The sequence below is a fragment of the Triplophysa rosa genome, linkage group LG14 (genome assembly GCF_024868665.1).
Source record: "Triplophysa rosa linkage group LG14, Trosa_1v2, whole genome shotgun sequence".
In the NCBI taxonomy this organism is placed as follows: Eukaryota; Metazoa; Chordata; class Actinopteri; order Cypriniformes; family Nemacheilidae; genus Triplophysa; species Triplophysa rosa.
Genome location: NC_079903.1, coordinates 14,914,122 through 14,937,637, shown reverse-complemented (window position 1 = coordinate 14,937,637; position 23,516 = coordinate 14,914,122). Strand labels below are relative to the sequence as shown.

Genomic DNA, 23,516 nt, shown 5'->3' with positions numbered 1-23,516 from the left:
TAAATTAGGTTGTGCTAGTTATTCCAAAAGTGGTAGTTAATCTGAAATGTTTGAAAACCACTATCAAATAGGACCATAGTGCAGAGGTGTAGTAACCATAATAACAAGGGGGTGTCTCACACATACAGTTTGAAAATTGTTGATTGTACTGTAGCTAATTTTAATCAGGTGCTGGATTATTTACACTATTATATGTGAAATATTAACACAACATTGATAATCACTTTGTAATATAAGGATTATTATTATTAATACTATTATTATTAATTATTATATAATCACTCTAAAAAAAATTTTGGGTTATTTTCAACACAGCTTTGGGTAAAAAATGCCGAGTTAATTTAACCCAACGGCTGGGTTCTTCCCTTTAGACCCAACGCTGAGTTGAAAATAACCCAGATATCCCCGTTTCCAAAAAAGCAGTTGGCAGCTTTTTAAGACTGGTTGGTTTCGAAGTATACTGAATGAATGTGTAAGTGATTTACAGTCAGCGTTCTTGTCTCGGACAACAACACATATGCAGAGTGAATGAAAACAAACACATTTAACATAAGAAGATATAGATTTTAATATCTTTATAAACGTTTTTTCTTGTTTTTTGAGAACAACTTGTTAAACCATCAAATCACTAGGATGGAGAGACACAGAAGAGACAGGAGAGAAAGGGAAAGTGGAGAGGAAATTGTATTTGTGCAGTTTAGTCAGAAAACGATGCCCTACGGACATACCAAATCAAGATATAAACAAAAATTCCAACAAAAAAAGAAAAGGTAAAATAATTACCATAAAAAATTATAATTGAGTTCTGAAGAGAGGTTCTCCAGAGATTCAGAAACCCTGTTGTAATCAAAAATGTCAGTAATGATGTCAATGTCATAGTACTGGTTAATATTTCCATTGCAGATTGTGACGATAAAGTTCTCCTTATTTGTACAAAGTGTGTCTTAGACCAGGAGAAACAGTTCTTCCACCATCCATCCACCATCCATCCTTTTAGTGTCCTCAGTGTCAGTGAAGTGATCGTCCCTCCCGTGGATTCACAGCAGACATTCTAGAGGCAATCAAACAGGCCTATATGGCTCCAAAAAGTCTTTTAAAGATACAATTAATTTCTTTTTGTTTTTTAGCTTTCGTCTTCTCTGGCTTGTTAAAACAGTTGATTTTTGACCTCTCCACGAAAGAAAGGTGTCTGTGTTTTCCATGGTGGGCTTACTGTAGGCTGAAGGCGCTTTGTCAGTGGAGTTCACTTCAATTAGACCCGTGTCCCCCTCCAGAGTCCGTGCCCCATCACAAGTCCATTTCTAAATCCTCTGAGTCACAGCCGAACAAAACGAACAAACACAGAGAACAAGAAACAAACACACCTCTAATTTTTCATAGCTTTTTATACTGGACACACACACTGTTTCTTTGAAGCAGATGAGGTAAAATGGGTCTCATTTGCTTCTATAAACAATATAGCAGCTAGTATAACCATTGGCTTTTTATGTGCCGTTATAAAACAATACAATCCAAAATTCACCTGAAGCCACTTTTTAGGGCAAAATAAGAAAATATGAAAGATAAGTGAAGGAATATATGAAAGGGAAAAGTGAAATTAAGGTGGTATTTAGGTCTTAACTTTTCAATTGAGGTAAGAATGAAGTGTGCTTTTATATTGGCTCTCCAGTTTTGGAGCACTGCTTACAGCACTTTGTTTAGTTGTTTACGATGCTTGGTTTCGTTTCAAGTCATTTATTGGGGTTAGATAAGATTCCCATATACCAGCACAATGAAAGCAGGTCAGTCAAGACAGTCTTCATCAGAGTAGATTTTAGGAAACTATTTGGCAATGTAATATAACAAACGGAGAACAATGTAAATTGTAGGATTAGCAGCGTCCTTTTTATCTGATGTTTGCTGTTAAAGGGATAGTTCACCCAAAAATGAAAATTCTATCATCATTTACTCGCCCTTTGTTACAAACCTTTATACATTTGTTTGTTCTGCTAAACACAAAGAAAGATATTTGTAAGAATGGTAGCAATTTTCAGTTCTGGGACATCATCCACTACCATAGTAGGAAAAAAAATTGTATCTTTTTTGTTCTGTTGAACACAAAATGACACATTTTTAAGAATTTAGGGAAGCAAACAGTTCTGGGGCACCTTGGACAACCATTTTAATGTTTCCTACTATGGTAGTTAATGATGTCACAGAACTGAAAATTGCTAACATTCTTCCAATTATCTCTCTATGTGTCCATCAGAACAAAGTAATTTATACAGGTATGAAATTACACGGGGGTGAGTAAATGATGACATAATTTTCATTTTTGGGTGAACTATCACTTTAAGTGAAAATTGGTGACGTTGTGCTTTCTAAACACAATCTCTGCCATCTGTTTAGCTTTATTTAGCTTGCATCCCCTATTGCACATTCTTTTTACACGTTTATTTGGTTATCTGTGCTTTCTTTCATTAAAATACATTTCCATTTGGAAGGGGAGAAGAGACCAACAGGAAATGAGAAACGTAAGAACAACAACAGTGGCAGTGCAAGCATGTTCAGTTTGCTTTTCTTTTCTTCGTGTACTCCAACCCATACATTGAGTTTATTTCAGTCCAAATGGCAAAGCTCCGTATAAAATGTATTACACATTATCACTCACACGTACGCACACAAACTTAAACATACACGCGTTAGTAGGCCTGATAATGTTGGAGCTAGAGCTGATCTGAGGACTGTGACGTATTGGTAATTCTATGAAGGCCCAGCATCCAGTTCAGCGCAGAATGAGCTCGGTGCTTAAAAGCATAAGCAGTCCCAGAATACTAGAGGAAAAAAGAGGCGGATGATAAGAGCTCCCCATGTTGGTGGCCTGTTGGACCCCACTGGGGGGACGCACAGAGGTCCGGGGTGTGCATTTGTGCTTTCTGCGGGTGTTCGAACCATCTGAAGACGTATCGTCATATTTCCCGGTGAAATCTGGGGAGGAATACTCCTTATCTGCCATTTCCTTTAAGGTGTGGACCTCGTTGGGTCCTTTCCCCTTGCTGCCCCGGACTCGCTGGCGTGTGCAGTTCCGAGAGCGGCCGGGCCTTGGAGCAGGCGGGGAAGTTTCTGGTCCTGCCTGTACATCATTTATGGCAGGGGGTGGCTGAGGCAGGGGTGAGGGAGGAGAGGGGTATTGTTCATTCTGGTGGGGGAGGTGTGGAGGCTGGGCAGGATGGGGCTCTTGTTTCAGCGAGACCTTACCCGTTCCTGCCCAAGTCTTGGTCTTACTCTGGTGTAGGGACTCGGAGCCAGAACAATTGGGGAAGTCCTCTTTCCTCAGTTGCTTCAGATCCTTGCCTGCCAGTTCTGCTGGTGCCATGCAGCCCACCGACGACGTGGAACCCCGAAACTTTTTGAGCCAGTCCCACAACGATAAAGCCTTACAATCGCATTCCCAGGGGTTATCGTTGAGGCGTAGATACTCCAGGGCAGGCAGCTGAGATAGGCACTCTCCAGCGAGTTCCGTCAGGGAGTTGTTGAACAAATAGAGCGTAGTGAGCCTCCGCAGGTCGTGGAATGCCAGCCGGTCAACCCACTGCAGTTGGTTGTGGTGAAGGAGCAGCCGGTCCAAAGCCCCCAGCCCTCTGAATGTGTTCTGGTGCAGACTCCACAGCCGGTTCCCGTGGAGAAACAGGTGGCTTAGGTTGTGTAAATCCACAAAGAGATCGTCTTGCAGATACTCTAAATGGTTGTCCTTCAGACACAGAAACAAAGCAGTAGTTATATACTGTATTACATTAAATACAGACACACAAAACATAATGCAATATAACGTTTTCTTATCTTATGATGTAAGCAGTTCACTACATGAGGGGCTCACCTGCAGGTAAAGATACTGGAGGTTGCGGAGACCCTGGAAGGTGTTATTGGGCAGTGCACTGAGGCCACAGCGGTATAGATGGAGGGCATGGAGCCGGCCCAGCCCGTGAAAGGTTTCTGCAGACAGCGAACGCAGGTAGCGATTGTCTCCCAGGTCAAGCTCCTCCAGCAGGTTGAACCCTTGGAAGGTGGACGGTTCAATATATGTGATATTGTTGGAGTAGATCCACAGAGTGACCGTGGTAGGGCTAAAGTGTCCCCGTAGCAGTCGATGTATCTTGTTGTTTTGAAGGAAAATGCGTTCGCTGTGTGGAGGAATGCCTTCCGGGACTGACAGGAAGTTGTGGGCTTGGCAGCTGACAGTGCTGGGGGCCATGTAGCATATGCAGTGACGTGGGCAGGACCAGGAAAACTCCAGCCCACAGAGTACCAGTAGGAACTCCAGCCCACAGCCTGTGAAAAAATGAGAGAGAGATAGTGTTACCATTTTATTGATGTAAATTAGCATAGAACAAAAACATTGCTTGGAAGAACAATAAATCAATAAGAGACACTGGAGCTAGATAAAAGTGAGTTGACATGTTTGTGAACTTAAATATAGAAAAATAGCATATTATTAGTATCATATAGTCATAATGTTTCTAGTAAATTAATATTTTTGCTGTGATCATCATTCTGCGTGATCAATTGTTTCTATGTTCTAATGGAATATCTTTTATAACGTATTTATTTCACCCAAAAATGAAAATTCTGTCATGTCATGAATTACTCACTAGTTGTTCCAAATCTGAAATGTCTTTGTTTGGTTGAAAACATAGAAAGATATTTGGACAAATGCTTGTAACCAACAGTTCTTGGACCCCATTGACTACCATAGTAGGAAAAATTACAATGGTAGTCAAAATTGCGCTAGAACTGTCCTACATTCTTCAAAATATCTTCTTTTGTGTTCAATAGAACCAAAAATAATAAAGTAATGGTAGTCAATGGGGTCCAAGAACTGTTTGGTTACAAGCATTCTTCCAAATTTATACAGAATTGGAAAAACTCGAATGTGAGTAAATGATGAGAATTTTTTTATTTTTGGGTGAACTATCCCTTTAAAGACAAAATTTAAAAAAAAATTATTGAATCGTATGTACTGACATCACAAGGTCTTGTGATGATGTTTTATATAATATTTTACCTGATTCTAATATATTTCTTACACAAATGTACATTGTTCACCCAAATTGAAACGTCTGTCAGCATTTACTCATCCTCATGTCATTCCAAACCTGTATGACTTACAGAACACAAAATAAGATATTTTGAAGATTGTTGGTAACCAAACAACATTGACCTCCCCATTGTCCTCAATTGTATGGACACAAAACCACAAAGACATTTCTCAAAATATCTTCTTTTGTGTTTTACAGAAGAAAGAGCCACACACAGGTTCTGAATGAATTAGTGATGTCAGATTTTTTTTGTGGTGATCTCTTTAAGACTACGGATGTGGTAGAATGTATACATTTACATTCATGGATGTGCTGAGCTATTGTTAGTAAGAGGATACCGTGTTCTTATAGATCAAACTTCATGATGCTCACACAAGCTCAGTGTCGATGGTACATGCAAGCCACGCAATCAATCAGTGATAATACTCACACCTCACTTGGAAGGTAATCAATATCATTTATTCTGTGTATATGCACAAACATGCAACATAATAACATCATTCCATTTGAAAGTCATTCATGTGTCCTCTGATTTCTGTCTCAAAACACAACTGAAACCAGCTAAGGCTTATGTTGTTTTTTTCTTAACAAGGTAGATTCTGACCTATGAAACTAAGCCCACGTTGGAAATAAACAATAGCAAGAACCTACAATGGCTTTAGAGTTTACAACTGATCCCAGAGCCTGCAAATGTTCTCTTGAGTGCTTAGTTAAACCTGTGTTAAGCCTATGAGAGGCATACAATATCCCTGCTGCTTTCTGACAAGCTTCCTTGAAGCCATTTTGTGCAATTTATCCATCTATTCATCTACACGCAGAATGGCAGAGAGGGAGACATTTTTACTCTATTATGAGAGCCCCATTTGCTCACAAGTGGCAGCTTTCCCCCGCCCCTCTTTTCAGAAATGCATTATTCAATGCATCATTGCTGTCATTCACTCAAAATTGATTCGCCGCTGCTGCCTCTTAACATCACCGTAATCCTCCATCTTTCTGCCTTCGAAATATAGCGCCAGGAATTACGTGTTTTCAGGAGATGAGCGGATATTTATTGGAATATAGCTTTTAACTCCAAATGTGTCTGAGCTGTGGCATTCAGAAGTAAACGCCGTTGACCTTTAGTGATGATTCCCTGGGCGTCTGATGACAGCACAGGAGCAGACTGCCTTCCCTGCGCGCGAGTCTCGCTCCCTGAGTGGCTGTGTAATCCCATTTGTCCTGACGGTGTGCCAAAATGAAATATGTCCTTACCAAACAACTAAATAAGCAACCACCACGACTCACCAAACTCCCCCTTGGGTTTTACATGTGTGAGATTAACAGTAACATTTCTGTTGTTCTTGTAATATTAGCTACCCTAAACTGTTTCCTGGAGCAGAAAAGTACATCATTTCTTTCTTAGGAAAATGACTTTGACAGATAAGAGCCTGGAAATGGCGAAAATTGTATTTTAGCATAGAATTTTTTTTAGTATTAAAAATGTAATTACACCATGTGTAAAGTAGCTGTATGCAAGAGTATGTGATAGGAAATTCGATTTATGAAATTGAACAATTTCCATGATCATAGATACCTGGACATATCGAAATATCATTTTCTGTATCTTTTTAATGATGATTAAGGTTTACAAATGTGTCTATATTTGATGGATTTAATTAAAATTTTTACATAGAATGTACAAATGAAGGCATAAATATGCTTATTTAGGTGGGCAAATCGTTATTATTGTCTGAGCAGTTTGCTTGTTTTTCCGTGAAGATCTGGCAACCCTGAGCTTAGGTCTATTCAGGGTATTGATCAGATGCATTGATATCACAGAAGAGGGGGGATTAGAGGTCCCTGTCTTTTCATACACCATCTTCATTCAGACGATGTCAGATGCTGTGTGTTCAGATAAACCGCACATACAGCTATGGGTTTGAGAATTATCTAGCAAAGAGGAACAGCTCACAAGATAGATCATAATAAATTCATCAATGATGAAAAGATCTAAAATAAGGAGATCTGTAGTAATCCAATATTACGTTAGTTCTCATCTGCTCAGTAAATGATATTTTTTCATTCCATCACCATGTTTTGTTAGTGTGACACCTGTCCCTACAGTGAATGAGAGAGAGCGTGCCGAATTGCAGACAGAATGTTAAGCTTCTGGGGATTTCCACCAAATAATTGGGAAAAGACAAGGCAAACAACTGAGCTTTGGCTAGTGGAGCAGTTGAGTTATTTACCTTTATTACTCTCACTCTCCGGCTGTTTACGTCTGTTTGCAAACCCCTTTGCATTAAACATTGCATATCGTGTATAATGGATTTTCTCCCTCAGCACATTACGTAACAGATTAGGGTTGTCGCGGTACCATAAGCATATCTTACGATACAATACTGAAGTATCACTAGCTGAAGTATCATGATACCAAGTAGTGTCACGATGCCGTGCCATATTCATAATTGAAATCTATGAAATAAACCAAATTTCCTTAATACACAGATCTAAATGAAAGATTTTGTATATACTATAGTCAGCTGTATTATACTGTACACTACAATATTTTGTAGTATTGTAGTTGAATAAATTGTAGCAAATACGTATTTAATAGTTACTAAAGACTCAAAAAACGCTAGTGTCTAGGAATTTTTGTAGTTTACTGTACTAAATACTAAAGTACACTAGAACATTTTCACGTCGGAACTAATTCAAATGTGCCACAAATTTCATTCATACCATGTTTAATATGGGAGATGTTAGGCTTACTTTAAATATGAAACTAAAACGGCCAGTAGGTGGCGGCAATTTTAACAGAGTCAGTGAATCTTTCAACCAATTCGTTAAAAAATACTTCAACTTCACGAATCAAGTTTCTTGATAAATGACTCACTGAATCATTATCTCGTCCGAGTCGTTCAAAACATGGATTAATTTAGGAGAAGAACACTGCAAAAAGGCAGATGTAAGTGTTCAAATGAACGTTAATGTGCATATGCAACATACTTGTGGTACTACGATACTACCGTATTTTAAGCATTGCAATGCTACTGTAGCACCGGTACACCATGCAACCTTATAAAATCCTTTTTCTTATTTCCTATTATAATTGCTTAGTTGTGCTTTGTCACATTTTTATGATTTTGTCACACTCAAGGTGTAATTATTTTCCTGTTACCTAATATAGGCTAATATCGGCACTGTTCCATTTCCCCCTCAACTGCTTTACTTAGTTTTAACAAAATTTGGTTCCACCACATAAATGAAATTTGATAGATTTTCCCCCAAAAACTTGGGGATAATACTTTTCTGTCAACCACACATAAAGAAAGTAGTTTTCTGTGACACACACACGATAAGCACGGATGGCACACGCCATCCCTCAGATCTCACAGAAACACCAGCTTACAACTACATACACAAGTTACTGTGTGTGGTTCTTGCCTGGACAAAAAAATCCCTACCATGATGCTAGAGTATTATGACTGGTTACCAGGGTGTTGCTATGCAGGTGCAGTACTGTAGCTGTTCTGAGTGTTTCGTAGTGTTGCTGTGCAACAATGTTCTGGGTTGTTGGCAGTTTGAGGTATCATGCATGTTCATAGCACAAACGATGCAGTACACAAGTTATAAGTCAACTGCTTGCCTTATCAGGCACAACCAGTATTGAGTGCATTTCTCAGCTGCTGTCTGAAAAATGGTTTCTTTTGCTCTTTTCCCACCTTGCAGTACTGAACAAACTCCAGAGAGATCTGATGTTTTACACCTTCCTTATCTATAGAGACGAGTCGCGTGAGAGAATATGAGATGCGGGATATTTTTAGAGCTGTGGTGAATGGCAAAGGGCAATAGTGGGATGAGAGGTAATAATGAGAAGAAGAGATAACATAAGGGCAAGGGGCAGTCATTAACTGCAAATATAAAAGCTATGAATAGGTATTGCCAGATTTTTTCTCTCAAAGTGGGACTTATTTGTTAACCATGTGTGTACACCGTGTATAAACGCTTTCACACGAATGATACTTCATTAATTTATTCATTGCTACAGTACATTTTTTTCTCAATTAAGATCAAATTTAGCACCAGTTCACACATGAAACAAAAACTCTTGGTGGCCTCAGAAAAGCATAATGTATTAAACCAGGATGTTTTATATATATTATAAATAGATAAGAAATGGCTCATTGTAAGGTCACTTAGAAGAAGAACAGTTATGATTTGTGCAGTTATGATTCTAAGGATCAACCTAGAATAGATTCTGCATAAAAATGCAGACAGTCCTGTATAGTCTCTGCTATATAAACAGTGTTTGTGTTTCAAATGGTTTTACTTGAAGATCTTGCTGTGTGTGCTTTTGGGCAGATCTGCATCTTTAGAGAGCGTAAGGATATATTTGCAGAGAGTGACAAATGGCTGTACAGGACATGCTTTGGGGAAAGCATTTATACAGAGATTGTTTGGGCGTGCATTATGCTATTAACTCTTGGCATGCATTGACAAATTGAGATTTGTAGTGTTGTAATTGAGATTACAACAAAGGGAAAATAAAAATAGTGAAAACGAATGATAGCCAATGAACCCCAGTCACTGAATAAAATGAATAAGATTTCCACCACTCAATAGTGCCTCTGTAGTGTCTTAGTGTGTCAGTAACATCAATCTCAGCTCCCAAGGGTTGGAGAAGGATTACAGCTGTTGAACAATGGAAGCCATGTTGTTGTGTGTGGCTTTTGAGAGATGTCCTATGATCTTATGTACTGTGAGCTACTTGTACTGGCCAATCTCACCCAGAACATTTCCTCTACTGCTTCTCGCTCGCTCACTCACTCACTCTCATTCTTTATTTTCTCACTCCTGTATCACTCTATGAAATCTATGACACTGTTGAAAGCTTGTTATGCCAAGACTGATTAAACCGTCTGCATCCAGGCTCTCTGTTTGACCCTGTGACCCTGCGGTCACCGTGCCTTTTCATGGCGCGCAGTCTCCAAGCGTCGAAATAAATAAATAAAGGCATAAAGCAGAATGGCTTTGGTCCCCAGACAGTCAGCACGAAGTAAGTGTGTGGAATATCAATGGAACATAGTTCACACTAAATTCGCCCTCATGAATAACACATGGTTGCTAATAGGAGAGAAATGGTCCGTCTGTTTCCCTGCGTGACTCTGCCCGCCATTACACGGGATAAACTCAATTTCCTGTTTCTCTCTAAGGACCCCGATAAACACTTGGCTGTTTGTTGCCTTGCTCGCAACAAGTCTATAAACGGCGCGCTTTCACGTCATGTTTTTGGGCCGACGTTCACACACGGCGTTTGACAATCAAGCTAATGGCAAAGCAATAAAGCTCAACATTGATTGGTTCAATGCTTGTTTGCAGAGCCAAAGGGAAATCAAGTGAGTTTTTAGAGACGGCTGGCATTATTTTTGTTTGTTTAACTGTTGTCATGGGTAAATAGACAATAGAAAGTTAATAATAGACTTGGAGCTTGTTTTAATTTTAGCCAAACTCGTTTTTTTTTTTTACGTAAGAGTTGTATGTCACTACCTCGTGTGGTGAGAATTCCTGTCATTTTCAAAATGGATATTGTCAAATGACAGACTTAAAGGTTCACCCAAATATGAAAATTACTCCTCATTTTATCATTTCAAAACCTGCCACTATTTTCTTTATAATTTAAGTGAATGAGCATGCGTGTGGGTTTGATCAACACAACAGTGAGTAGCCTAAATGATGACTCATTCATTTATTTAATTTTAGCAGCGCCGTTCAACTTTATATAGACTTGCAAGTGTTGTGTTTAAGCTAAAGATAAGGGTGTTATGTATAAAATGTCAAGCTCAGTATTATATATTACAGGCTGTTAAGAGGAAATAAAAGTAGCACAGTGTCATTAGGTCGCATTGGTGGTGTGTGAAACCCAATTGCCTGGAAAGAAAGGCAGGACAGACTGTAATCAAAGCAAATATTAAGACTTTAGTGTTTAAAAACCAACATTGTACAGAAAATAATCAGATTTCATTAGCATCTACATTAATTCATGTGCCATGTGTTTAATGTGGCGATTACTCTTAGTTGAATGCAGTGATTAATGGCAGTTATTAGAGCACACAGACATTATTACAGTATTTGTTTAATACAGAGCTTTATTGTAAAACAGTGCTTGCGTTTCTCCAAAACATCCCACCCGAGCTTGCTAGTTAGTAGTGAGCTAGCATGACAACTGTTTATCTCTGTATGAAGTGACAAGCTGTTTATTTTCTTTTCATAATAGCAGCATGCTAGCTGAGCCTCAAATCCTTTATGAAAGGGATTTGAGCTGGTTGTTATTTATTAAATAAGATGTCGCAGTGTCACGATTCTGTTGTGGTTTATTAATGATGACAGTAATGAAGGGACGAGATAGCTCATAGTTATTGTAGCACGTTTGTTTTGCCATATTTATAAGTTTCCAATTTTGAAAATGTACTTAGAAATTTACATGGTGGGCAAAAATGTAGTGGATGTAGTGTAGGATGTAAAAGCGATAAAAGTCTATGAGAGATTCTCACTAGAGTATTTGTGTTTATCTTTAAATCTAGTTACAGTATACTCGGAATAAAGTCTTTTGGGGACGTCCTTGAAGATTTATGAGACTAAATAAGGTTTTCATTTACTTCTAAAAATGGAAACATTACATTTTAAAGGGATAGTTCACCCAAAAATGAAAATTCTTTCATCATTTACTCACCCTCAGGTTCTTCCAAACCTGCATACATTTCTTTGTTCTGTTAAACAGAAAGGAAGATATCTGGAAGAATGTAAGTAACAGTACAGTACAGCCAGTATAGATCCTTCTGTAGTTAATATAATTAGATAAATTTAAATGAATTTGAATATTTAAGTCACTGAGAAGTCAATGTTAATGTAAGTGTGTGTGTTTGCTGTCTGATTTGGAAAGCTGTTACAGAACAAGTGCCTATCTGACTGTCACATTTCAAGGACCATTATAGTCAAATTTCCCTCAATCACTTTAGATTTGGATAGTAAGACCCCAGTTATACTGTCCTGGCTCTCTTAAGTAAATACAATGCCTTTTTTTCTATTATTGTTTGATTTATTTGCAGAGTCATTACAAAGTGGCCAATTTAAGAACTCTGGTTTTCGAGAGCGTTTCCTTGAAATGAGTGGAAAAACTTCAAACTGAGTTATGCAGCAAGTCAGAAAAAATAACACTTATTATATTTAGTAATGAGACTGAGACCGGCCTGGCAAAGTAAAAATGTTGAATCACATACACCAGTATAAAATTGATTCAGAAAAAAAATGACAAGAGGAAATATAGCCCCATTAGCCTTCATACACCCAGTGTAAATGTATATTTTTTATGTTGTTATATTTAATTGTGCTCAGTTTTAATTATGTTTAAAAAGGCTTTTGAAGACATTGAAAGTACAGTGAAAATTTACCTTAATTTTACTTTTTATGTGGTTGTAAACTGCATGCTGTACTATGTATAATTACATACATGACGAATAAAATATGAATTGAAAATTTAATTGAAATTGTTCATAAATAGTGGATGGTGTATATACAGTACAGAATTGTATCTCTATACCAGAGAGAAATGAGGTGTTGAGCCGTGCATGTCCCACCTCAATCGTGCTCCGCTAGATAAACTCATATAGCAGAGGTATTGTTTGCACTGATCACCAATGAGGGAAACCCAGTGCCTTGCCAACTGTTATCTGTAACTAAAATAGGCTGTTTCATTATTGATATTTTTGCAGCGCTTGCCACTTCGTTCAACTTGTGGTGTTGTGAGTGAAAGTGGCTCGATTTAACAAGCCAATAAATTTGAGATGCCAATACATCGGTCTAAGATTAAGGGACGGGCTACTGAATGCAAATCTAAAAGCGAGAGAGAGATCGACGTACACGGAGTAAGTATTTGTATTAGTCCTTCAATGCGATGTAAAACTAGAAAAAATGTAAAAAAAGGCCGTAAACTGGCCATTTCTGTGCAAATGTGTCAATGAAGAAATGTGCATGCAAAGTTAGACATTTAAAGAGACAGATGAAGCTAAACGGCCTCTGATGATGTTAGTTTTCAAGTGGAGGAGTTAAAAATAGTCAGTACAAACAGCTACCAAATGGGGCATGTAAATAATCAAAAGCTGCGTGTCTAGATGAATATGCCTTGTTGGTAGAGGATACAGAAATGCAGAGGTGGGCAGCTGAAGGATCCACAGCTGTTTAATGAAAATTAAAAAAATGTCATGGTGATGTTAATTCTATTTACTTCTGTTTGGAGCAGAGAGGGGATGGGCTTATTGTTTTATGGTTTAGTTTCTTTTAAGGGTCAGCTGAATTACCAGACGTGACTTGACATGATAAAAATATTCCCCTAGTCTTGCACAGCAGTCCGCCGCTCTATTGCAGTGTTTCTTTACAGCAACGCACTGTGAATGATGAATCTACGCTTCGAGAAGCTGTCAATCACTTTGCTCTTATATCAGCTGCGTAAATCAAACGTGGAATTAATCGACACGGCACACCCATCTAATGCCGTCCCTCACTGTACAACATCAGATCCGCATTAATGCTTGTGCGTTGTTGTAAAGCATAATTAATGGAACGGTCGCATTGAGACCTTTATTTCCTGCTATAACTCACTATACTCAATGCATCGCATGCTTCTGCATTGTGGCGTCTGAAGGCTGAGTTTTACATCCAGCGCTTGGCCTTGTGCAAAATGACAGCCTGTCTTACATGTGCTCTTGTCCTTTAAGACAGCGTTGCAGTAAACCGCCCTCAAAAGGGATAATGCACGCATCTTTTCGAGTGAAGGTTGGCTGGGTTTGTCGTTTGTATCAGGCCTAAATGTTGGCAATTCACTTTGACATCAATTCATCTAACCTCAATTTGTGCCACTTTATTTAATGGCTGCCTAACACAATGCCTAAGGACACCTGAGGAACAGTTTGCAAAGAGCTAATTTTCCTTTCGTGTCGAATTAAAATTTAAAGCTTGATGTTGGTCATTGATCAGCCAGACAGAGTCATCAGTTATTGGCCCACTCAAGAATGTCATGCTTCCGTGTTCTTACTGGTTGAACGCCGGCGGACACACGCAACGCTCGCCGAATGAACTGTTGGTAAAAGGTTTTTGTGATGAATGATTTACAGCTTGAACACACCTCGCTCAAGGCAGGCCGGCACACCCTGGTCCTGTTGCAACCAAAGGGGCCAATTTTCCAGCTCACTTCGTTTTAGTATTGGCATCCTTCAACACTTTTCTGAGATTTCCTTCAAATAAAAAGCCGCACCTTTAGGTTCGCGTGTGCTCCTGGTGCATGCCGTGCAAGCTAACCATTTGCATGGCCCAGATTTGGAGGCGATAAATTATAAAACAGTAACATTTTTGGAAACTCAAAATACTCAAAAATTTGGAAAGGCAAATGCAGACACGTTAATTGCAGCAAGTACTGTAGCATTAAGCAGTTTCAGTAAAAGCTTGAAGACAGGGAGAAGTCAGGCAGGTAAATGCAAATAAAAACGAGATGCACTATCGTTTTATAAATGTGATAAGGATATATATGAGAGCAGCTCGACGCAGTAACTCGACAGATTAGTCCTGACGGCCAGCGTACAGAAACGAGACCCCAATCCTGCTGCTTTGACCTCCCTGTCGACTAGGTCACAGTTAATGCAGTCAAAACCATTTCTGTTCACACTTCCCACATATGGCTTGAATTGACGAAACACTCTTTCAGAATATACAGCATGTTATGCTGCGACTGCATCTTTCTTCCTGTATGAAATGGCAGTTATTTGTAGGTTTATAAGCATGAATACCTTCGTGTATTGTATAATTATAAAAACATTTTCCTTCCGTCAGTTCACACCGGAATCTACTCGTGCGTTTCTGGGTATGTTCAGTTGACTGTGGTAGCACGCTGGGCAAGGTATCAGCTGGGTCCTAAAGTCCTCATGATACCTTGATTTATTTTTTACTTTAGAATTTATTTTATTTAGTGATGCCCAGCCATCCTTGTCCCTATATCAGCTCTTGTTGCTGTTTTTTAACACTTTAAGACCTCAGCTTGATTGATAATATTACAGGCCATGTATATTGTGCAAGTCTGGGTAACAAATAGAGTAACCCTTTTGTTGTCACTTTTTTGCAACTCCATTTGTTGTTGCGGTTTCTTGTTTTTTTTATTTCATTACCACCCGTCTGGTGGTTTTCCTCGCTTCTGCTTTTTGTGTCATCATCGTCATTGTAGCTGCTTTCTGTCTCACCTCATTGGTGCAGGAAGAGAAGAATCATCATTCTGTTCTTCTGATGTACCTTTACCCCCCTTACCGCTGTTCTTCTTTCTTGCTGTCTTTCACTCCCTCTCTGTTTCCTCTTTTTGTGTTTTCTTCTTTTCTGTATTCTTCTTCATGATGTGTTACAGAGTAGGAGCTTTTGTAAAAGTGTGTTTAATATGTAGCTATAGAAGGCTTACTGCCTTAGGCCGTGTTCACATTTGACTTCATTTTTAACCAAAAAAGTTGACAATGGCGCTTAGTTAAAAAAACACTTGCAGCGTTGTGGTTACAAATAGCAGCCGGCAATGTTCAAAGATAGCATTTGTGCACGAAGGCATCTTAGAGAGACAGGCTTCATAGGCAGCATAACAGAATTCTATTTGAATTATAAACAGAGAGCGTCTTTGCTATAACCAATCACATATTTAAAAACTACAATTAGGGCTGTGACGGTGGCCGTGACAACCGCACCACTGCGGTGGTAAAGTGCCATGATGGTGGCGAACTGCCATTGGCGGTAGTGCACGTCACTCTGACAAATATAGGTGTAATAAATATGAAAGTTGCGATAACGATTGCTAGTTGTAGCCTTTCAGTTGTGGATGGTTTTATTTAAAAGATTTTAAATTAACAGAAATGATTGGCATATGTTTCCGTTGGTGCGTTCGAGCGCAGGCCTGCACGGCAAAACCCAGGTTATTCTGCGGGTTTTGCAATGGATCTTGTTGTGAAATGAACAGATACGTAAAATCAAAACTGGCTATGACCTGCTTGCTTTTTTAGTCGGAGCGCGCGCAGGTTTTGCCGCGGTTGCGGAGAGACATCTCTTCATTTGCGCTCCTGTGCACATCTTCTGAACGCGCATTTAGTGCAGCTGTACACATTTTAATCTGGACAATGTCAACAAGTAAGTTTCACATCAACGAGTCGGAAAAAGTAAAGTTTTTATGGCAATCTGAATAGGAAAGCCAATGTAGGTTTAAACAGTTTGTTTCAAATGGAATTGTTAAGGACTGTAAGAGTTAATACGCCACTGACTGAAGTTACTGCAACAAGAGCTTTTTTATTTAGTATTTAGATTTCTTATATCATTTAAGTTTTCATTATTTACTGATGTTTATTTAAATGTTTTATATGCTGTAGTGTGCCGTTTCACTGATGGATTTGCGCGTTCATCCTCATTTATTTCAGATATCATATTTCAATTTCAAGTATTTAACAATTTCAAGTATTTAAATAAGGTCTATATTTCTCTTCCACTCGTCATGTGGTTGCTACACGCAAATATAATAATATAAATATTATTTATATAAATAATATATATTTCTCAACCACCGCGGTCGATTTGTCTATTACCACCGCGGTGGTAAAAAACTGCCACCGTCACAGCCCTAACTACAATATTAATTTCTCCCTAGAAATGCAATCAGAAGTCATTGAAAGTGAAAATTAAACTTACATTTATACAAAACTATGCTCCAACGGGCGTTTCGGCCGCCATTTAATTTTTTCGAGTTTGAGCCTTCTCGACCAATCACGTTCCTCGCATGTTGTTATGGAAATTACAGGTCTCTGCCATTGGCTAGCTGTGAAAAAGCTAACCAAGCGTCTTTTTCAGAAAAGTTGCATTTTCGGTTAACGCGACCTCTGCTCGATATAATATAATAAGTAATACGTTTTTCAATGAAAAGGGCTCTGTGGATTATAACACTACTCTTAGAGTTGCTCACTTCACTATAACAAGCTGGACATACTTTTCGGTGGTACAGAAGAATGAGGAATATTGTTTGTTTTAAATGTATATTCTAAGTTGCTGTTTGCTACGTTGTTTTATTAAAACAGAAGCCCGGTAGTCATCATATCCTGTTACTGAAGTCGGGGTGTCAAAAGTAATTTGTTACGCTCAAATACAAAGCCTGGTGTGACTGCACATCCAGTCTTTGTTAAGTCAGGTTTATTTCAGCAAAACCGAAATATAGCTGTGAACAGTTGAGATGTAACAGTAAACATGAAGGGTGTGAAAACACTGTCGCTTCTCAGAGAACTTTCTGTCCTACATGGGGAGGAGTATCTGAGCTGAGCTATTATGTCTCATTTGAACCTCCTGTTTATCATATGGTTTGACAGCAGAGGGGGTGAGATACTTCTGATAAATCCCAGATTGCATCTGTCGCCTTTTCCAAGTCAACCGAAAATCAACAAAATGAACCATTCAAAAACCATCTGTTGTTGACGCCTGTCTGTTGGATGAGGGGAAGCTATTTTCAGCACTTTTCGCAAATTTGATAAACTTTTCTCTTTTTTCAAAGAGGTAATCAGTTAATACGAACATGCTGCATCAGTATCAGTTTGGTGAGACAAAAAAAAAAACATCTACAAAGTTACTATTAGGGATGTCAAATCACCGTGAGCCGTTAATATGTGACGATTCAAGTCGGTTGAGATGTTAAATGATTCGCAATACATGATTTGAACAGCAGGGGCCGCTGTGTTTACTGCAAACTTGGTAAACGTGGATATGTTGAATTTCTTTAAATATTTTACAAAAATCCAAGTTAGGAAAAGTACAGACAAAGTCTTTGTTTATATTAAAGAGACTTTTGTATTATTCACGTTTTATCTGATTTTTAATTTGACATAAAATACATTTTTATTCAAAATAATTCAAAATAATATAAATTATTTTAGAAATAGAAACTAGAAATAATAAAAGGGCAGTTGTTCATTTCTAATTTGTCTCAACTCATTTAGTAAAACTTCGTATAGTGAGGTATAGTGAGAGTCAGTATTGTGAATTGCATCGTTACATCCCTAGTTACTATAGCTCATTTTGCAACCGGCAGACATACCTTTGTTATAGAAAAAAAACATATTTACCCTGCATATCTTCCTATTGGGGTTATTTTCAAAGCATTAGAGGTATTTCAAACAACAGTTGTTTTTCCCCTATGAAAAGAATAACATTTCATACAATGGATTTATTTAACAGCATAGCATGGAAGCATTTCCATTGTATTTTCTTACAAATACTGTATAATTATTTGTATTTATGAAGACATTCAATCTGAGTTTAGTATCTGGCAATTTTTAGTTACTACAAACATACTACAGACATTTGCCCCTACTGAGTATCAAATCATTTTTGGCAAAATTTCCAACCCCTTTTTTTTCTTGCAACCCTTTTGCCCATTTAGGCATGAAGTAATTTATTTTTTGTTACATTTTGTCAATGTAATTTTTATGTTAATATTATGTTTAAAAATAGAACATTGGGTCACACAAATCAGGTTTCTAAACTGCATTTAGTGTCCAAAACTTTGGTAACAGGGTTGAGCAACTTGAACAAACCTACTTGGTTTTGTACCCTACTTGTGCCATTTACTTTTAATGTGCCATTTAATACATATTTCACAAATAACAGTCTCACATAGGACCATTTTGTCCTTTTTACAAGAATGACTCTGAGAATAAAGAAGAAATGATGGAGTGTTGCATTTACGTATTAATAACAACTTGGAGAGGCAAAGAAAAAAAGAACATCTACAAGGTTACTATAGCTCATCTTGCAACAGGCTCACATTTACCCTGGATATCTCCCTAATGGGGTTATTAGTAACGCATGTCCACAGCCCTGCTCCTCTAACTCTGCCTTTATTTACTGCCAGACTTCCATTTTAGGAAACACTTAGAAGGGGAATGATTAGTTTGGGCCTCGTGCCACTGGGACTTGGTGTGTAAGCCCATAATGAAACATTGCAGGCACCTCCACATCATGGACTGTGAAGGGATTCTGATTGGCACCGGTATCAACTGTGGGCTCAGCAGTCTCAGATGAGGTCTGTCAGCAGATGTATGAAGACAGAGAAGACGAAAAAAGAATGTGAGAGAGAGAGATGGCAAGAGACATGCTCATGGGAGCAAAGAAGTTAAGTGGAAGGCAGATATATTAAAGCAGCAGAGCAAATCTAACATCAGGAGAGAAAAGGGGAGGACACTGAGTCTCTGGGGAGACAGATAAAGCCCCCTCACCATCCAACACTTAAAATAGCTGAATGTATTGCCTGTCATGATTTTGTTATGACCCCTCTCTGCACGTTCTGATGTTTTGTAGGAGCGGATGAGGGCAAGACATGACTTTTAAGTGCATCTCTGCCTGTAATGTAGGAGGTTTGTGAAATTTCTTTAATGCTTTCTTCACACCGCTGTTTGTACGATATTGCAGTTCTTCTTATAGCTTATGCAGTTTCACAGGTTTCAGATGAGCAGACCATTTATTTCTGATTTCTGGTGTTTAAAGATCTGACAATCTCCAGATTTTACTCTCTTTTGCAAAGTATATCACTTGCCTAGATGAAAATGAACATAAGTAAATGCAGTATGGGTACATTGTACCATCTGAATATAAAAAGCATCCATTTTTATTGACATGACATGACATGACATATGTGTTTCAAAGTGTTCCTGTATTTTGGAAAACAACATTATATTATTGTCTGTGCTTAAGTTCTGTACCTTGTTTACCCTTACCCTTGTTGAATGAGATTGCCATGTTTGCTGACCCTAGAGATGAAACGAGGAATCCTACATACTTAAAAGGATAGTTCACCCCAAAATTTACGGACCCTCATGTAATTTCATACATTTATAAATAACTTTGATGAACACAGAGAAAGATAATTGCAAGAATGTTAGTCATTTTCAGTTCCAAATTAAAAGGTAGTCAAAGGTGCCCCAGACCTGTTTGTTTTCCTAAATTCTGCGAAATATCTAATTTTGTGTTCAACAGAATAAATTATACAACATTGTTTTGTTACTATGGTAGTGGATGATGTCCCAGAACTGAAAATTGCTAACATTCTTCCAAATATCTTTCTCTGTGTTCATCGGAACAACGAAAATTATACAGGTGTGAAACAACCCGAGGGTCAGTGAATGATGACAGAATTTTCATTTTTGGGTGAACTGTCTCTTAGCAAAAGAACAAAACAAGAAAAGAGATCTGGGCCTCTGAGGCTTGATGCTGCCAAACTCCATCTTCTGAGATAATATCCAACCACATATACACACTTCATTCTGCTTTTAATGAGACTCTTAAACTCCTGCGACTCTGAATGCACCTGCCCTGTTTGCTCCTTCATTCATTTTTCATTTAAGTGCAATAGAGCAAAAATGGCTTTACAAAGCCTGCAAGCGTCCACGCTTCAAAACAAAAGAGAAAGAGAGGCACGTCTCCTTTTTCTGCTGTTCTGGATCAATTGTTCATTTCATCTCCGTTCAATACACCTATCAAAATTTACCACAGTCAGGGTGTGGTCTATACTTATGAAATTGATATCAGCAATTGCTTTGTAATGTAATTGCTAAATGTAATTGCTTTGGCCTTTAGTTTTAAAGCCTGTTTCTTTGAATATGTTAAATAAGCTGTTCGCTGATTCAATTCGCCCAGATGAAACAAAGTTGTGTTTGAAGCATCCTCTCATCTTTTTTTCAAGGGTAGGGCTGACTCAGTGTTCCTGCTGCATTGAGTCCAGACAGTTACACAATCGGTTTGAAATGAAACAAGCTGGTTGTAAATCAGCTTTGCTTACCCAGCGCCTACAGCTGCAGGTGGCATTGCTCCATGTCATTGACTGCGCCTTGAGCTGTTTTGAATGTGTAAATGCCGGGCGAGAAAACACACAGTGGCTCACGCGCCCTGGGCTCGAGGCAAAAAGCATATCATTTTTTGTATAATCCCCCCATCCTTTCCCAGTACAGTCCTAATGATTCCAGAGGGAGTAGAAATGGAGGAAAAATCCTGCAAATGCTTTTCATTTTAGGTGAAGAATCTCCCGTTAAGCAAGGCAGGTTTCTTTTTCATCTGCTGCTCGGTTCTTTGACACGAACTTTTTAGTGCTGTGGAGGGAATTGCCTCGGCGGAACGCTCCAGTTAGAAATGACAAAACAAAAATTAAAAGCATATTTTTCACACAGAAATAAGTGAGCCAAGGGCCCACTATCGAAGTTATTCAGTTGATAAGGGAAACCGTAGCGTTATATAGAGATAGGACTTATTTCTTTTTTATGAGGTCTACTTGATGGATAAGACCGGATGCCTTTACGCAAGCTACTCTGAGGCATTGCTTAAGGCAACAAATTGTGTCTTCGAGGTGTGTGCTGTAGACTGATGTGACTGAGCAACAGAAATGACTCCTGCCTTTATAGAAGATAACAGCATTTGTCTGCTGTGAATTTGAGGCTGTTGTTCTGGCCCATTATTTTCATTTCCCCATAAAAACCCGTTGAAGGCTACAGTGTTCCATAACATTTCATCCTGGCACCGCTCAAACCCTGTAATAACAGCACAGACTGAACAGCACTGTCCTGTCTCATATTTGGATCTGAAATGAACTCCATATTGAGGAGTGGGTAAAATATTGTGCGGCTCTCAGCCCTTGTTTGTTTTCTCGTTTTTGGAGCGCATGGCATAGCCGGATTCTCTGGAGTGCTCATTATGTCTCTATGTTGATATCTAAAAGCATTTGCTATTGGCTGGGTAGAATGAGAATCTAGCAACTGCTGGGGAAAACAGCAGAGATGTTGGCACGGGCATACACTTTTGCATAAAGTAGTGCAGTTGTAGGTCTGAATGCGATTATCAAAATAAATACCATGTTTTTTTAAACGTGTACCAGGGCGATACCATGTTGCTTAAAAACACTGAGCTGTCCAAGTTGACAAACTTTTTATTGGTTAGATATTTGCAAAACCCAGTGACAAACATAAAGGCTGACTAACAATGATTTAAGTATCATTATGATATTATGATGTATTATAATGGTTCAGTGATTTATGGCAAAAAATAAAAATCATGAAATATGGAGATACAAGGTTTCAGAAGGACAGCAGCGATATGAAAATAGTAGTCATTCGGTACCATGGTATACAGTATATCAAAATTTCTTTTTGTTGTACTTGGTACCTTTTACCATGGTGTCAAGTTTTGGCTCGTTATCAATGGCAATAGCTTTTACCTGTTAGACCCAAATGCATATTTTTCATTTTACACCCATTTTCAAAGTACTAAATATAAATTTGTAAGAGAAAATGTGGCACTTGGAAGTAATAGTAATCATTCAGTGCAGTGGTATTCAAATATTGTACTGGCGTCTGATGCTCAAATGAAATTTTGTAAAATGGTCAACACAAGCTTTTACAGGGTGAAGAAAGAGCAACTGTATTGTAATTGAGTTGTACTCGGAACTGTATCATGTTTGGGATACATTCATCTTACAGTGCTTTGTTCAGTTAGTATGTCTGTCCAAATAAACCAATGCCAACATTCACAACCCATCTTTCTTCAAGATTAATAAGCCCTTGCCATCAGAAAGTAACAACATCCAGAGGAAAACCACAGGGGTTCCACACCACAGTCTTGCAGCACAAGCACATTTTCTGGCTTATTCTTAAAGGATGCAAGCCCGATGCTAATGCGGTCAGTAGGCAGGCCAGTAGCAGTGAGCAAAAATAATTAAGATTTTGCATTATAAATGATTAAAGTCATCAAAAAATACAAAAAGGATTCCATTTGATTCCTTAATACAGATTCATGGCATTACAGTGCACAACTTTGCTCTAAAGATGCAAATATGCATTATGTCTGAAATGGGTTCCTTTTTGGCTGACATTACTAAGACCTCATGGGCTATTTGTTAATATTAGCCAGTGGATAAACACCTAATTTAGACATTGTTTTATTCATCTTGCCAATAGTTATTACAGTTATGCAACACCATGTTAGAACGAATGCAATACACATGTCCAAACCACTCAGGTCTGGCTGAATTTGGGTAGTCTACAGAAGGCACAGTTTACGGATAAAACCTGCTCTACATTTCTCCTTGTTAAAAATCAGAGTTCCGCTCAAACACATCACATTATGGAAATGAAATTTTGCGAATGCCATGCTATGAAAAGAGAAGTCACGTCAGGCCTCTTGAGGAAAAAATGGGATCAGATGAAGTAAAAATTTCCTCCGAAGAAGAAATCTTGCGGCGCTTGCTAGGTTATGAAACAGGGAATGTATTACATTTCCGTGATAATCGGGAGACACACCAGATCGTTTTTATTCACTCTGCCAGCGTTGAGACTGATGCCGTTTGAGCTCCATAAGTATTCATGTTAC

At 38.4% G+C, this 23,516-nt stretch overlaps 1 protein-coding gene across 1 annotated transcript in view; it reads right to left on the bottom strand.

The window, feature by feature from the left end:
- Positions 1-589: 589 nt before the first annotated feature.
- rtn4rl1b (reticulon 4 receptor-like 1b) overlaps positions 590-23,516 on the bottom strand; it is a 131,843-nt gene continuing 108,916 nt past the window's right edge. The window contains exons 2-3 of the mRNA XM_057351765.1: positions 3,857-4,308; positions 590-3,730 (exon numbers count right to left, since the gene is read on the bottom strand). Coding sequence (XP_057207748.1) covers positions 2,765-3,730; positions 3,857-4,308 — 1,418 coding nt within the window. The 3' untranslated portion in view covers positions 590-2,764. The remainder of the gene's footprint in view (positions 3,731-3,856; positions 4,309-23,516) is intronic.